The sequence below is a fragment of the Haemaphysalis longicornis genome, unplaced genomic scaffold, assembly GCF_048455015.1.
Source record: "Haemaphysalis longicornis isolate Haplotype H1 unplaced genomic scaffold, Haemaphysalis longicornis Haplotype H1 scaffold_2, whole genome shotgun sequence".
NCBI lineage: Eukaryota > Metazoa > Arthropoda > Arachnida > Ixodida > Ixodidae > Haemaphysalis > Haemaphysalis longicornis.
Window position 1 is genome coordinate 205,328,880 of NW_027526295.1, and position 17,459 is coordinate 205,346,338.

Below are 17,459 nucleotides of genomic sequence, written 5' to 3' on the forward strand. Positions count from 1 at the left end.
AGTGCGAGAATTCTGCCAGCTATATTGCACTAAAAAGCCTTTATAAGAAATTAACTCACAATTCTGAAGGGTTATAAATCGCTTTAAAATCAGGTTCGCATTGTAAAAATAAGCACTGCAACATCACAAATTATCAGAAAGCATCCTGGATTACCCGCCTGTTACATATGATAATAGCGTACTAATTTACAAATGCAGTAGAATGCCATTAAGACGAATTCGAAGGGACCGTAAAAATTTGTTCGTATTATCAGAAATTTGTCTTAAGCGGAGTTTTTTGCATTACGGGCGTTACAAGAGAGCAAAAATGTTCGTCTTAACCGAGCTCGTCTTAACGGGAGTCCGCTGTAGTTCCTTATGGTGTTTTTTGCTTCTATCACCAAGTAAGGGGCTTTCAAATAGTAGTTTCGATGTGTCTGATTAAACTTTGCAATAATGTAAATCATAGTTTAATTGGCGGTGCTGGTTTGTATAGTGACTATTCAAAAAATTATTAATGTTGTATTACAACACACTTTGTAAAAGAAGTGCTCATCACAGTAAAGGTTATGAATGGGAACTTCAATGAATATGCTGTCAAAAACAAATTTTGTAGGCAGGAACACAATCCAGGCTGTGTAGCCCACATGTGCTGTAAGAGTTTTGCAGTTTATGGATTATCAATTGTATTTCTTTTACTTCTTTTGATCAGATCCCGGCCGATCGCGCAGCTGAAAGGCTCCATCAGGCCAGCAATAAATATGATTACAGCTGAAATTGGCAAGTGCAGAGTTTCTGGAGGGGCCATGTTTTCATGCTTCGAGCTGAGAGCCTGCGTCGAATACTCCGGCAAATTTGTTAACAACACTGCTGGTGAGTGATTTGAACCTGTTTTAATAGAATAGTTCATGCACTACATAAATGTCGGTGCTTTCTACATATGTATGTTTATAATATGTTGATAAATTTTTTTTGAGAGCGTTGTGCCCTTCTTTGCGTCTTCGCCCAGTTACGCTAGTAATCAGGTCAGGTCATTATGAATTCGTTCAGAGCTTCGATGCAAGAGCACGTTGTTGCATTTTCTCGCATAGTTGTTTTGTAGTAGAAGGGGCTTGGGGAAGGGATGAGGTGGTTGGGGTGGTTGGGGGTTGTGTAGGAAGTGTGGCAAAGTTTTTGGGAGGGCTCCACAGTCGGGAACTTGAGTTTGTCTGGGTTGGGGCGTACTTATGTCCTGGCAACGTCGCCACCCAAGTGGCACACCTGGCTTTGTTCCAAAACAAGCGACAATGGTAGAAACTGCTGGCCACCTTCACGTTCATGGTGTCCTTGTAAAGTAACTCGAGCCAAGGTTGTGTGGCCCAGAGCAGCAGTATGTCGGCCTGTAGACATTTGTTTAATTGTTTCGGTGGTAATGTCTGCATCCATTGAGGCTAGGTATGGCTGTATGGCTACTGTTCTTCGGAGGCTGCATACAAGGCCGTGTTGGATTGTGCCTAGATAGATTGCTACGACTGCGCTCAGTGTATTTCAGCCTTCAGGAGAGACAATGCTTGCAACTAGGAGCTTGTTGGAAGGTTGTTCTTGCACGATGACTTGATCAAGAGATGCATCGCAGGGTATTTTGCTAGCCATCACGATGGCTTGGGTCAAAGTACGAGGGGCTTAGGTGGCGGGCTCCGTTGAGTCCATACAAGGGCGATAGATGATAGTGTAATTGCTTCATAATAGGAGCTGCGGTAGGTTGCGCAGAGAGTCAGATTGCAGGGCGACACATGGCATTACCATAGGCTGAGAGAGTGCCGAGAAGGCTGCGTTGTGGGCTGTAGAAGTTGTACTGTTGCGTTGTTTGCGTAGTACTTGCTGTCAGGCGGGGGTTCCTGAAAAGGATGCTACGCCCGCTGTGTTGGTTGTAGTTTATGGCGTCCACTGTTCAGGAGCTTGGGCTGGGAGTTGGAGCTAAAGGCCTACCGGCATGGCCAAAGGTGCTGATGCGACGGCGGCATGGTGCACGCAGCCTGCTGGGAGGTCAGTAGGGTGTCAATACATGCTACTGGATGTTAGGAACTAAATGGTGGAAATGCATAGAGGTCAGATCAGGTTTTTCACTGGATGAAAACAAAAGGCTGTGAGCTCCTATGTGAAGTCGATGCGCTAGGCGTCGTCCCCCTCTTCTACCACAAATAAAGAGAACAAAAACTGATGCGTGCAAAATGGTGCTTGTTTTTTATCACAGTTGTGGAAACAGAGCTGACACTGGACGTGAACCGGGTCGGGGAGAACCGCGGACCACGGGGTTTCATGTTTGACGGGCAGCTATCGGTGAACAACTACAGCTCACTGGTACAGGCGAGGAAAGGACACACCACGTGCGAGAACCGCCTCGTTTACCTCGGCGTGAGTCGCTCACCCATCTCTCTGCCTCTGTCCGTCTCTCGCCCGTCTGCCTAGTATGTCTATGTACGCAGTGTTAACGTCCATTGACATGAACACCAGACTCTTCACTACAACACAATGGATCTCCACGTGTGCGCCATGTCCCCTTAACGCAGACATCGCCGGTAGAGGCACATAGCACCATATTTAATACTTGCATTGCCCCCAGATGTGCGGCCCCACAATTGTCTCATTGTCTGCACTTCTGTGTGTCTGTATACACGTGTCTGTATGGAGGCGTGCGTTTGTGAAACTTTCTTGGTAGTCAGGGCTTCTGCGAATCTGAAGCATTTTGCAGTACTTAGTACTTATACCCTTTCATGGTAGGCGCCTTTATTCTTTCTGATAAACGTTGCAAAGAATACGAGGCGGTGCCGCAGAAAAATTATTTTACCTCTCCGTATATTGTACGTGTAAGTTGTGCTACCATATGAAAAACAACAGTAAGATGAGGGGAAGAGAAATAATTAGAGAGAGTCGGAAGATTTTTAGCTGGTAATGAGAATGCTCATTGCTCTAGATAGGCATTTTTTGTGTTCAACAACCCATTGATGGATAGAAATGACTACAAACAATCGTTTTTCATTTGCTTACACGATGAGCTTGAATTCGCGGTATCATCATAATTTTTTAGTGACACTGTTTTCAGTGAGGATAGCACATTACCAGGAAAAGGACTAAGTGGAACCGTTCATATTGTTAACCAGTATTGCATGAGTGTAGATCGGTCGGTATTTCAGCGCCTGTTGTGAACAAGCGAAACCAGCGAGACACACACAGGCACACGTACAAAACGCTAAAGTTGGGGCCAGCGATTTCGCTCAGCTGTTCCAACGAGTGCAATCCACCATGTGATTGTTATACGCTTGGCCTGTTAAAATGCCAGATGTTGATAACCTGGATATGGACAAGTATAGCTCGCAAAATCCATATGTGCTATCACTGGCGAGCAGTAATGAAGGGCCCGCGGGCTGCTTCACGCTCGTAAGAGCAGCCTGGTAGAACACGTGTGGGCTGGCATGTACTTTGTAGCATACGGTGTTTTTTCTGTTCTGTGTAACTTGACGAATGCGTGAGATCATTGTCACGCGCTTAGATTTTGTGATGCTTCTATGAGACATTTATCTATCTCTACAAAATGTTAGTTGCGCAATTTTGCTTATTCTTTTTACTTATGCTACCATAGAACTGTACCAAAGGGGGCAGGGTCCTCTATCAGGCTTTTGTAGCCTTTAGCCTCCCCCCCGGCCTCCTCATACTTTTGCGGAAATAAAATCTTTGAATCTTTGATTATGCTGGTATTGTGCATGCTACCATGTTGTATTGGAGATGAAGTCTTGGGTATGTTCGATCCGTCTTGTACATGGTACTGTTTGGGCGCCATCTGTTGGTTCAGCGGCCTACGATTGCGGTTTTCAGTCGGCCATTTTGTGTGACGTGTAAGTGTCACAGACGTCGAATTTTTCAACCAATTGAGGTAACAAATGCTTTACATCAGCAGTGCCTCAACAGCTGCTCCCAGAATTCGCACTACGACAAGGAAGTGTAATCTTTGTCCAGTTTTCTTTTATATATGCGCGTACCGTATCTCACTTATTGTTTACAACGAGTTCTTTTTTTTTCTCAGGAAAACCTTATCGACCCGCTTGTACCATTCGCCGTGCGTCTGGATTACCGTCTTCGTGACACTGGTGACCAGCGCTGGTGTCCCACGTGCCCCGTGCCCGACAGGAACTTCCCGCTCACCGTTGTCAGAGCGGTAGGTATTACTCATTCTAGACCTCTTTCTAATCTCCATTCTTTAACTGATAAAGTGCACAAAAGCGCAACAGCAAATTTTCCATCCAACGCGCATGGCTTCCGATGCAGATACCATACCAGCATGGCTGCGGATCCGATGATGTGTGCCGAGCGGACATGAAGCTGGATGTCAATATTGTGGGCTACGAGTAAGTATCACACTTTGACTTTTGTAGGAGGTTATGAATCTTCTGTTGAAAAAAATGGCGCATTCGGCTGATGAAAAAAATGAATAGTTCAGGTGCCATTTTCACAGCAATTGTGAGATTTTGACAATATCAAAATTCTTCCTCAAACAAAATTTTGTACATTAGCCCCTGAGCATTACACAAATGGTGAAACCGTATCTTTTAAACTGGAATGCATGACACTGTTGAGTTCCACTTGGAGAACGCTCCGAACGTGCTATGCGCTCGCACTGTAGGTGGTGTTTAACAGTGGCGTAGCCAGTAATATTTTTTGGGGGATGTTTCATACACCTAGTAAAAGTATAAAAAAGAAAGCGTACACCCAAACAATACCTTAGTTATTTTCGCTAGCTTAGTCATTTTTATTATCGTTTCTGCATTTTGGTATATTAGTGCGGTGTGAAAATAGCATGGGAGAAAAAAATTCTGCAGAAATTCAGATAATTATCTACTAATGCGTAGCATTCTTATGCCGCTTGTCTTGAGTGAGTTTTTAGTCAACGTTTTTTATTTTTCTAAATCCTGTCCGCCAAATTATCTCCATTTATGCTACTATAATGATTCGAAGTGGAACATTCGATAAATCTGCATAATCGTTGAAATGTAGGTCGTTATACGGTTGGTCATTTTCTGTATTTCTTCGTATTTTCGTTACTTATTATTTTTTCAAAATTTCGTTCGACCAATTATCTCCATTTATGATATTATAACGACTGCAGGTGGAACTTTCTCGAATCTGTATTATTGTGGAAATGAAGGGCGTTACGCTGTTCTCAATTTCCCGGAATTATTTCATATTTTTCTTAATATTTCTTTTTTCAAAATTTTGTTCAACTAATTATTTCCATTTGCGCAATTATAACGACTACAGGGGAGACTCTCGCGAAATCTGCATTATTGTGGAAATGCCATGCGTTATACGTTTTGCTATTTCTCATAATTTTTTAATATTTCTCCTATTTTTTAGTTTTTCAAATTTCGTCCGACCAAGTACCTCCATTTACGTTATAATAACGATTTCATTTGTAACTTCTGCGAAATCTGCATTATTGTGACAATGCAGGGTTCGCCCGTTTTTGTATTTATTTTATATTTTCTTATTTTTTAGTTTTTCAAAATTCTGTTCCACCAATTGTCTTCATATACGCTATTAAAACGATTACAGGTTGAACTTTTGCGATATCTGCATTATTGTGGAAATGCCATGCATTATACGTTTTGACATTTTCCGTAATTATTTTATATTTTTTCTATTGTTTAGTTCGAAATTTCGTGCAATCAGTTATCTCTGTGCTATTGCAGTGGAACCCCGGTAATACCACTTTCAAGGGACCGCGAGAAAGCGTCGTATGACAAGGGTGTCGTACGACCGGGGTGGGGGAAAATGCCGGCCTTGTAGACGATCTCACGCGACAGGTGGGCTAAGAACTTATTTAAACTACTATATTTGTGGGTGTTCTCGCGTGATTTGCGAACCTTTGACTGAAATCCCAAGTTTAAAAAAAGCAACGTTTATGTTGCGTCCGAGCTAGCCCGCCAGCCAAGCACCGCGCTCTACGGGACGCCCGTGCTGTACGGCGCTGTTTATAGCCCGTCAGCCCCGCGCCTTGCGCGCGCGAGATAAGCCCGACGTGGCCGAGCAAATTGAGAGGGGAAAAGGCGAGTGTGAAACTGCCAACGCCAAGCAAAACGAATGATAGTGAAAAACGGAGATGAAAACAAAAAGTTAGGGAACCTCACTCTAATGCGCAAGACTTGAATGTAGCGAAGCTGAACGCAACAGTAGCGTTTTCCCCCTTTTTCGCCTCACGGCGCTGTTTAGGCCTCTCCTCTGTATGAGGAACCACAGCTGGATGTACAGTCGCGCTCACTATGACCTACACCGGTCATTAGTATTTACAGCTTTATATGACCTTTGTCTGGCACCCGGGGTTAAAGACCAAGTGCGCATTAGGAGAACAACGTCCTAATGAATCAAGCCTTATCCTAACGTATATGCCCATAGTCATTGTTTTGACGATATAATCGTCTGAATACTAATGAGCGGTGTAGGTCATAGTGAGCGCGACTGTACGTCTTCCTCTATCGCACACGGTTCTGAGCAGCACGTGGCCTCGTGGCCTTCCTTCGTGGCGCGCGCTTATCGCTGCGGCGGCGGCCTCCTCTCCTTCTTCCGCCGCGTCCCGTGCACGGGTCTCGCAGACTTCTCCTTTCCCTCCCTGCCTATCTATAGAGACCGGGCGGCCGTTGTATGGCACCACCGTCGTTTCAGCGAACAGTGCCGCCCGTGGCGAACCGCTCGTCAGTGGAATGCCGGTGGCGGTCAGCGCAGCGTAGTTGTGCATGGCTTTCTGTCGTTTTTCTGCGGTGTGGCTTGCAAAGCGTACGTAACCCCACGTGCATTTTTCAGATAGGTAAATCTTGAGCGTGGATGTGCGTTTACGAGGCATGCCATGTTTGTTATTTACGCCCATACTCAGTATTTACAAATAGCAGACGACGCTCAATGCGCCAAGCTGGAAGTCAACTGGAAGTGAAAGTTCGTTGCTTCATGCAATTTTTTCATGCCCGCATGCAGTTTCGCTAACCGAAGAGTATATTGCTGCTAAATGCTCCCACAAAGCCGGTGTGTGCAACCGATCTAGGAATGCTGCGGCGCTGGCATTTGGCAGTTGATGACGAAACGGCGTCGACGTCGTGCACAAGCGAAAGACAAAGTTGGGGGTGTCTTAGAAGATTTACCTCAAAACATAAATTGTGACGGACCACGCTTCCGTAACTTCATTACCTACGGCTGAAACGTGTTTAATTTCACAGAAATGCTCTTACTACAGTCATCGGTAATCGTTGATAGAATAAATACCGCATGATAGTAGAACGTTATTGCTTGCCGTGGAGAAGCATTGCTTTACAAGCATTGCAATGGTTGCTGGCTAGTTCGTAAATGGTTTTTCAAGAACCAATTCCTGCGTGGCTGAAGGACGCCAGACATTAGGGTGCCCGAAACCTGTACTCAGCTTCCCAACTGAATGCTGCGGTCGGTTTACAAGCTGCCACCTACGCTTGAAAAATCATGCACACCTTCGTCTAACGACGATGATGGTTTAGTGCAAAGCTCTATCGTATGGGTTTCCTTGGTTGCCTTCTGGATTGAAACTTTGACTAGTTAAGCGTCGAATTTGACCAGCACTCAGTTTGGTCTTTTGATCGCAGCGTCTTTGACTTTGGCCATTTCCCATTCGATTTCGCTCGAAGAAAGCTTTGTGTTTAACCATCATACTCATTAGACGGAGGTCTAGATGATTTTGCTGTTTAATTTTGAACTTCCATGCCCCCTCTCCAAATCTAAACTTTTTCCAGCGTGTCGGAAATGCGTCTGTGGTGGAGGACTCGGGCTCATGCACTCATATTTGAGGCAACTAATCGCGCGTTTTTGGTGTCTTTACCAGGCATTACACGATTTTTTTAGGTACTCCATAAAGAATACTTAAGCATTAAAAAACACCAGCTGACGTTAACACTGCCACATTTTTTAACTATCGGTGCCAGCCTTTATTCTACGCAGGTGGTAAAACGGGAAGGAGGGATGGTTTGTAGCTTGGGCTGTTGAGTTGGTGAATAACTTTGGCTCTTGATAAAATTGCCACCACAAACGTGGGATTTCCACTTCGGCTTTCAGGCTCCCATGCTGTCACAGTGTCGCTCACAAAAACCGAAGGTACAAAGCTAACGCAACATTTCTACGGCTACACGGTAATCCATCTCGTATGCAGGTGCCTTTCTATTTAAAGCACACGTATCGAGGTATCTCAGCGCTAAGGCTGGCGTGGAAACCGTAGTCATTGAAACCAGTGAAGATAATTGAAAGTGATAGAAATGAATTCTAATATTGCTAATAGTTTTATTCCACCTCAGATCGCGTGGAGCCAGGTGCAGAGCGCTGCAAAAAGCGCTCGTGTCAATGTAGCCCTTCCCCAACCTTACAAGCATCCAATAAGTTTGCGTAGCTGTTAGTCCATTTAAGAAGAAAATACTAATAATAGCAGTTTTATTCGTACTCAGAACGGGTGGGGCCAAGCGCAGATCGCTGCAAAAAGCGCTCATGCCATTGCAGCCGATACCCAACTTTAGACGCGTCCGACAAGTTTACGTAGTTATTACTGCATCTAAGAACCCAACACATCTGTCTAGACTTCGTTTAATCTCACATGTCTGCTCACAACGCCACCAAAACATACAAAGCAACGAAGCAAACACGACAAAAACAACGTGAGACTGTGTAGTCCAATGCACCGGCTCATTCCACTGACGAGGGGAGCGCTGAGTGGTGGCGCCACCCGTCCAGCTGCCCGGTCCCTATACTCTGCCGCACATCCGTGCCGGCCGCTTGAGGAAGAAGGTGTGGTTTGACCTGTAGCGCTCAAGGGCAAAAGTGGTCCCCCCGCGAAGACTGCCCGAGGTAGCGTAGTGTAGCTTGCGCTACAAAAAGAAAACGGCTTTCCAGTAGATGGTGGAGACACCCTTTGAGCGGTCCCGTGCCGTCGCTATTGGGTCAAAGCGCTCAACACACAACTGTTTCCGATTCCGACAAGATCCAGCAACCCGAAATAGATGATTCAAACTTAGAGAGTACACCGCCTTGCGGCAAAAATTATAGCGCGGTCTTGCTACAGTGACTTGCTGCGGCGGCCAGCGATTGACCCAAATTTCGGTGCCGCCGTATATGTGTCTCCACCCTTGCGCCGGACGCGCGTGAATTGAGACACTGTACCAAAAGAGCGGAGTAACAACGCGACTTTGAAAGACACTGATAAGCAGATAAAAGAGATATAAGTAGAGAGGGCGTCTTGAGAGACAGAAACTTAGATCGAGCGGGCCTGAAAAGCGGGTGTTTGGTCATCACCGTGGGATTGCGTCGTATGTGTTTTCGCGTTCGTCGGCGGCTCGATGGGAGCTTCAAATTCACAGTCCGCCTGCCACCTGAACTTCGACTTATCGCGGTGGGCGCGTTGGCGTACTGCTGGTGCGTGTGGCCGTCGATGGTTAACTCCCGCTCACGAGTACCCGCCTGCTTGCTTGCGCCTGTTCATCAAGTGGCCTGGCCCGCCCGCGGACCTTTGCACATCAAGCAGCGTCGAAAAAAAAAAAAAGTTCGGGACGAGGCAGCGAAGCGGTTTAAAAGATGTAAAAAACGCCGGCTTATCCGCGCCGGGGTCCGTCGTATAAAGTTGACCGCGCGCACCGGAGAATCATATCATCGGGTTTTTAATGCATTGTTTCTATGGGGAGTTTGCCGGGGCCGCGGTGATCCGTCGTAAGAAACGGGTCGTCGTAAGTCCGGTGGAAGTACCATCAAGGTTCCACTGTATAGCGATTGCAGGTGGAACTTCCGCGATATCTGCATTTTTGTGGAAATGCAGGGCGTTACATGGTCCTGGCTGTGGGGGTTCCCGGCAAAGAATGCTACGTATTAAAAGGCCGATATAGGGGAGGTGGGAATGCAGCATTCTGGAAATTTCACTGAAACAGCCCCTTGGCTGCACCCTTGGTTCTGACCACCTACAAAGTAGGAAGGTGCGCGAGTGAAGGTGAGGAAATGACACAGCCAGTTTTACCCTTTTGGATCCGCTTAGCGGTATCATCATTAGGAAATGACTTGCTCCTCTTGAATTTGATCACAAACAAATGAAACAATCACAAAATTTCTATGCAAAAAATAACAAATAGCAACGTTGCGTCTGCTGGTCCGATATGTATGTGGGGGCTGCTTGTCCCGTACAATGATTCACATGCTTGTCTCAAGCGAAGCTCCTCGCACCTCTCGCGCTCACCTGTTTTGGCTTACATTTTAAGTGCAGAGCACTTTTGGCGCTCGCCTTGTAGTCCTAGCTCGCTTGCTCGACCCAAGTATATAGAGCACCAAGGCGGCGTCCCAGGGTAATGCGGTTGTTCGCGGCGTACCCCCAGAGGATTCCAAAGCCAAGTGGTTTACATAGTCGCAAGCGTTCGAAACTCGTGAAACGCTGGCGCTTGTCATACACCTTCCCGTTGTTTAGCGCAAAGAAAACTATAGGTACATTTGAGGAAAAATATACGTAATTAACCGGCAGCGCCCGCGTTCCTTTAGGGACGCCTTTTGGGTTGGTTTTTACGATAGTAAACGCACGCAAGATGTGGCAGTGCAACGCCGGCATATGCGGGGAGAAAAGCACAAAGAGAACAGAACTTCCGCTGGCGCAGTTTCAGCCAGGGGGTTGCGAGCACTGCGAAGGCGGGAAATATGACTTTCATTGGGTGGTAGCAGTAAGCGGATAACGGCGGTACAGCTCATTATGGCGAATCACTGCTCTGAACTTCCGACAGCTTTCACATTGAGTGAAACGGCTTTAATTTTTTTAGGTACAACTGCTGCATTAATTATAAGTCTAAAGTCTAAGAGGGCCAATTCAATCCCGAACATTTGTTGGAAGAGTTTGCATCTAGGTTGTCGAGATATGGCATACTGAAATCGCTAAGCGTATATGCATACCCTTTTTCCAGCCGTATTTTCTTTCTTCTGCACCACTAGCTAAGCCTTTCAGCATCTTCGTTTATTCCACTGGAAGCGAGGTTAACCTTTTTTTCTCCACAACCACATGTCTACAGCGGGTCGCCCCTGGTCGTTGGTGAGCAGCGTGATCTGTCCCTCTTTGTGTTCGTGGAGAATGGACGCACGGCTGACCCCGCGTACCTGGCACGTGTGCTGATCACGCTTCCCGAGCGTGTTCGAGTGGTCAACAAGGACCAGTGCAGCGTCCAGCAGGACTCAAGTCAACAGAGGACGCTCATTGTCTGTGACGCTGGAAACCCGCTCAGGCCCACAAAAACCGTATGTATTCATCCGGTCGCTGCACAGTTTAGCGCTGATCAGACGGTGACTAAAAAAACAAAACAGTTGTATTGAACCCATGAGTCCTAAAATAACTTTAGGTGCCTAGAGTACTGAAGCTTTCTATATTACTGCGTGAGCAATAGATAGGGCATGTTGGCAAAATTTCTGAACCGATCCGCATGTTTTGGCAATAACACACCGAAAGTTTGCACAGCGCAAAAATAGAGTGGAGAGAGTACGTGGAGATAGCTGCCTTAAATAGTAAACAAAGGGGTATTGTCAAGGAGGCATCAGTCAGTGCGTATCTCCTGCTGCTCTCTCCTGCTTAAATTCATTCCCTAGTCTTCACGCATGCTCCCAGCTTAGCCAGCGCCCGTCGGATAGCACAGGTTTGTGTAATACACAATTTGCTCAGGACCTAACAGCATGTCCACTGGTGCGCGTCACACCAGCGGTGAACAGTAAAAGAGGGCATTCCTACTTTTCCCAGTGCGAAGCGTGTGATGCGGCAGGCAATGTTTACACAGGGGGTATTTTAGGGAGCGGGAGCTCCAAGTGGCTGCAGTGGCATTTGAGCATGTGTTCAAGCATTTCATCTCCGTTCATCAACATAGGAACAAGATGCTCATGCATTCTTAAGAAAACACCAATGAATTCTCAATAATTTTAAAGTTGCATTTTCGCCTCATCTCATCGCTGAACGTCTTAAAAAGTGATTATCACACTCCCCTCATTTTCTTATCTTGTTTCTCAACTTATTTCTTCCTCCAACCCTACCTATCTTCCTCAGTAGTCAGCCCTATCAGGACTTTCTTACAGGACCTAATACCAAAGTGCAGAAACATTGGGAGCGGAGAGCGGGCAAGCTGCGTTGTCAGAGCTTTCCTTGGTGTTCTAGACTTCTGGGTTTCCTTTCTGTAGCCCTTCAATGGGCCCCTCATTCCTAACCATATTAAGCTGGAAGCATAGCGAGGCCTTGATTCAGGCAGTCTTGGTGCCAAAGGAAGCATATAAGGGTATCCCATCAGTCCATTGGTCTAAACAGTGCAGAGGCTTGAGTCATGGCACAGGTGCAAAAAGATGGTACCCAAGCTTCACCCCGAGTTGTCGGAGCGGTGCGGGCAATCACCCTCAAACGTAAGATGAAGTTGTACTAATCATAAATACCCCAGAAAGTGGAAAAAACACAGTCGCCCAGATACCCGAATTGGTAAGGGCTTTTATGTAATCAGAAGGCATATGCTTGGTCTCCACACTGAGTGTGTGTTTTTGTTCCCTTTCTTTACTAACAAAATAAAAAGCAGCTTAACTTCACTGATCGTAATGTTAATGTGATGCTAAAAAACAGACAAAAAAATAACCCAGTTCAAATATTCCCTTCTGCTTTCCTTGGTGTTCTAGGCTGCTGAGTTTCCTTTCTCTTTCTCTCTCTCTCCCTCTTTCTGCGTGCATGCCTGTGTGTTTATTAGGGCATGCGTGTGTGCGTGCCTGCGCGAGTGAATTTGCATGCAGATAAATGCACACATCTCTATGATTATGTTGCTGTTACTGCCACAGGGGAATGATTTTATTCTACTACTCAATGATCAATGAACACAGAACTCATTTTGCGCACCCTTTGCGCAGGCCTCCTTCCTGTTGAAGGTGGACATGAGCCAAGTACAGGACACATTTGACCTGACTGCCGAGGCAACAACGACCAGTGAGGAGGCCGTACCCAGCGACAACAAAGTCGTCCTCACCCTACCCTTCATTCACCAAGCGGACATCTCCATGCTCGGGTGAGCTGGCGCACAAGCAGTTTGGGCTTGGAATGCATCAGATATACTATTTCTTGGGTTTTGGCAAAATGACACGTTTTTGCAGAACAGCACCTTACATAACACATAGCCCATGTACAGAAACAGTATTTAAGCACAACACAACTGTTTAAGCAGACTGGCAATTTGGGTATACTGCATTGTTGGCGGAGCCAAGTTATTGACGTTTTTTTTCAGTTTTAAAGCTTCACTTTACTGTCTGGCACAAACGTAGTTCCGGAAGAAAAATTCAGCATCGTTTCACATTGTGAATTCGAAATAGGCAGCAAAACAGAACGCTGACCCTTGTTGATTAATCCCTCAGCAGGGTATAGTCGTGTTAAAGTGGCATGCTGTTTGTACTAAGGTGGTGGTATTAGGATATTTTTTTGACTAAACTATTATAAAATTAAATGGTGCATAAGTAACATAAACAGAAATTTAATAGTTTAAGCAAAATGGGCCTGTTAGTTGAACAAGCAAAAATGACGCTAATTTTTGGATTTAACGTGTAACAACACAAAATTTCCATATTTTATGCAGGTTTCATGCAGCATTCCCCTGCATGATCAACTGACAGGCCTGCTGGTCTATGCGTACATGAACACTGTTACAAACACACACAAGACCCGTACTGCAGCGAGCAGAAACAACCCAGAAGGTGGCGCAACGCATCGCCAGTAACGTTTCTGCCACCAAGAAGGACGCATCTTCCTTTTTTAGATGCGAAGCATCTCATGCTCGGGGCTGTGTCCCTCCCTCCTTCGTTGTCGTTGTCCGCCATCCGCACTCTACTGCGCATGCGCGTCTCTTCAGCCCGTCAGCGTTTGGGCTGACGTCAGCGCAGTCAACCATAAAAAGAAATAGTTAGGCGGCGCCCGGTTTCGATCCAACGACTCTCTGGCCGCAAAAGAAGGTACATACGTGGCGCTCTTCCCACTGCGCTACAAACCGAGACGGGAGCATGTGCTACGAACGCGCCTTATGTCCTTCACTCATTCAAACTACGTCAAGAAGCTACTGATACAACGAAGGCACGCGAAGCTGAACGTCAACGGAAACGACGAACTGAAAACTAATGGGAACTTCAGTCGACCCCATGGCTGCTTCGCATACTACTCAGGGTTCGGAAGATGGTGTAGTTTTTTTTTGTTTGCTCAGCACTCTTCACTCAGAAGGTGAACCTCTCCGTGCACGTCCAGGCATGGCCTAGCAACAGATGCATTCGCTCTCCTTTCTTGCTGGCGCAGCACTCTCATTAAGGAAGCCTCTTAAGGAAGCGCTCTTTCATTAATAACTGACAAAGTACCCTCAACCCAAAAGATACTGAGCCAATGCGAAGGTGTAGCTTTTTGCTCAGACAATTTCCAGGTGTGAATTTTCAGGTTCTTTCGTTCAATTTTCTTAAAATTTCAAGTTCGCAAATTTGCTTCATTCTAGCCCGAGAGGGCTAGCTGCGCGATGAGGAAAAACTTGTCCTTAACCCACTGGAAGACGGCATCATAAAATTATTGAATGACAATGTGAGCTCACCTAATTTATAATAGTACAGTTCCCTGGGAAATGGCGGAAGGGGTGTGACGCACCCTGTCCCAGCGAATTGTCAGTCATGGTTGCCAAAAGTGGTGTAGCTGCTCGCCATACCACAATTCTGTCACTGAAAATCTGCAATACTTATTCATTTATTTCTTTAGTTATTGATTTATTTCTCAAATATCCGATAGCATGACGTCACTCGTGCGATCATTTTAGTTCTTGTTTGTTTAAAAAATAAAGCCGGAAGTTATTCAGGTATACAAAGGGTAAACGGTGCTTGGGTGGTTGGGTGGTTAGTTCAGGAAACGATGTAATGTGAGGACATGATAATAGTTGGGCTAGCAACCTTGCATCACAATTGTAGACTTCGTTTTTTGACATGAGTAACTTTTGAATGACAATAATCATTGCTTTTCTGCATAGACCATTATTTGATTTGCATCTATTGTTATTGCGTGCCGTTTCAAATGCAAAAAGCTGTTGGGATAAAAAATCTTGTTTTCTTCGTTGAATTTTACAGTAATTTTTCTGTCAGATTTGTCGTTCCCAGTTGAAATATCTTCCCGTTTCACCTCGCAGGAAAGCGAGGCCTGAAGTGGTAACTTTCAACCCAGCGACCAAGTCAATTCAGCTTGAACATCGTTTTGTGGTAAGTTATTGAGCACGCATTTAGGAAGCCACATTTAGCGCAAAAGTGTTTCTGCCCTACTTACGTGGATTTCGCGGATGTAAGATAAAGCTTTGCAAATGGCGTCACCATTGCTAAGGAGCTGGTCGAATAGCTGGCGGCGCAGCCGAAGAGGGGCCGGGATAGGGTTATGTGCCAACGTCGAATCAAGCTTGCTGATAGCAGCCCATACCTGCAGGGGTGCATTAGACAATGGTTTAAAGATTGACTGATTTATTCAACCATTTCAGTCTGTCAATAAGTTCAATCAATCACCCAACCAATAACTTGGAGCACAAAGGGTTGATCATAATATATCAGTGTGCATACGGTGGATCCCGCGCACGTTGGTACAGTGATGCCCAGCAAAGTACTGCACACACACGTGGTAACACATACGTGCTCTGGTGTATCAAAGCTGCTTTATAAGTTGGAACGTACACCATTTTAACATGCTATTCTGCAGTTGGAGTAGCCAAGCAGTCTGTCATTTTTTAACTGAGGTATGTTTCTGAATACTAAACGTAAAATAAATTGCAGCGAAGAAATGAATTTTCATGTCTTCACTTTTTCTCCTTCTTGCAGCTTGCCAAGCAATACGCGAGTCCAATTCAGCAGGCTGAGCTCTCCATTCATGTGCCCTATGTCTTCAGCGAGTCGCAGCAACCAATCGCCTATGTCAAACAAATCAAGGTATTCATAGCAACTTCAATTTTCGCCACTTTATTGGGGCCAACCAGTGAATCCAAAATATATTTTTAATGATTTATTCACCAGTACCTAATTCACCTTGTAGACTAATAAGCATGCCTGTTAAAATGGGATCACCAGTAGCAAAATATATTTATCCACCCACAGTCCAAACAATGTCTTTAGGGTCGTCTATTCATTCTTTCGGTTGATGAATAACAGTTTTTACCTGACGGAAGTCAGCCCATCTAGTAAATCTTAACTACTTTGTGTAGCCGGTTGGCATCACTGGCATAAACTCTTCATTGGACAATTTCTGCCAAAAAAACTTGAAATGTTACTTGCCATGATGCATTACTGTTGAAATGCTGCTCTCTTCCAGCCCGGTGATCGTGTAATTTTATAACGCTCACTGATTTACGTTACAAGCTTCATTACCCAGTATTAGGCTGCTCAGATTCTCAGGCGAATGACTTATTCGCATAATCTGTTCTCGATTGAAAGAAAAAAACTTGTACCCTTCAGCAAAAAGTTTCAATGTTTTGCACCCTACCTTCGGGATTGCATACGGCAGACATTCTCAGATAATGAATGGCAGCCTCCGTATGACAGTTGCATCTTACCGGTACTCACCTACGGGGCAGAAACTTGGAGGCTCACTAAGAGGGCTTAACTTAAATTGAGAACGACTCAGCCGGCAATGGAGCGGAAGAGGATAGGTGTAACATTAAGGGACAAGAAGAGAGTGGAGTGGGTCAGGGAAAAAACGCGTGTTAAGGACATTTTAGTAGAAATTAAGAAGAAGAAATGGACGTGGGCAGGGCATGTAATGCGAAGGCAAGATAAACGTTTTAAGGGTAACAGAGTGGATCCCTAGAGAAGGCAAGCGTGGCAGGGGGCGGCAGAAAGTTAGATGGGCAGATGAGATCGAGAAGTTTCCGGGGATAAATTGGTCGCAGTTAGCACAGGAGCGGGATAATTCTAGATTAATGGCAGAGGCCTTTGCCCTGCAGTGGGGGTAGATAGGCTGGTGGTGGTGGTGGAGGTGGCGGCGGCAGTTATTTCCCTACACCCCCCCTAGGGGGTGTGTAAACCCCCCCTAGTTTTTCTGGACACCCCCCCTTGAATCCCCAAATTTCACTCTTGTCAGTCCTTGTATGGACCTTTTTCAGTATCGATCTGCGCATGCGCGGGCTGCCCGTCTGCTATTCTTGGCAGTAGCCTCGGGCAAAATAAACAAAAGTGCGCCCCCCGAGCTTGCTGTTAGCGTTGCACGTATTTGTTTCCTTTTTTTCGACAGCTCGTGGGAAGTTCGTATGTGCACACAAAAAAGGCTTTCAAAGGAAAGGGGCAAAGTGGTTTGAGGCTGACCACGCTGCGAGCACATTGCTACCAGCCAGGGAGTAGCAAAAAGTGCTACGGAAGCTAATCCTGGTGTTTTAATAAATCGCGAGCGTACAATAGGTGCCTGATTTATAAGTGCTGCATAATTCGTG

General features: G+C 45.7%; 1 protein-coding gene across 1 annotated transcript in view; it reads left to right on the plus strand.

Moving 5' to 3' along the window:
* Positions 1-17,459, plus strand: part of LOC144169803 (integrin alpha-9-like) — a 66,745-nt gene that overhangs the window by 37,522 nt on the left and 11,764 nt on the right. The window contains exons 15-22 of the mRNA XM_077699162.1: positions 692-852; positions 2,213-2,373; positions 4,040-4,171; positions 4,282-4,361; positions 11,046-11,268; positions 12,898-13,052; positions 15,186-15,255; positions 15,859-15,966. Coding sequence (XP_077555288.1) covers positions 692-852; positions 2,213-2,373; positions 4,040-4,171; positions 4,282-4,361; positions 11,046-11,268; positions 12,898-13,052; positions 15,186-15,255; positions 15,859-15,966 — 1,090 coding nt within the window. The remainder of the gene's footprint in view (positions 1-691; positions 853-2,212; positions 2,374-4,039; positions 4,172-4,281; positions 4,362-11,045; positions 11,269-12,897; positions 13,053-15,185; positions 15,256-15,858; positions 15,967-17,459) is intronic.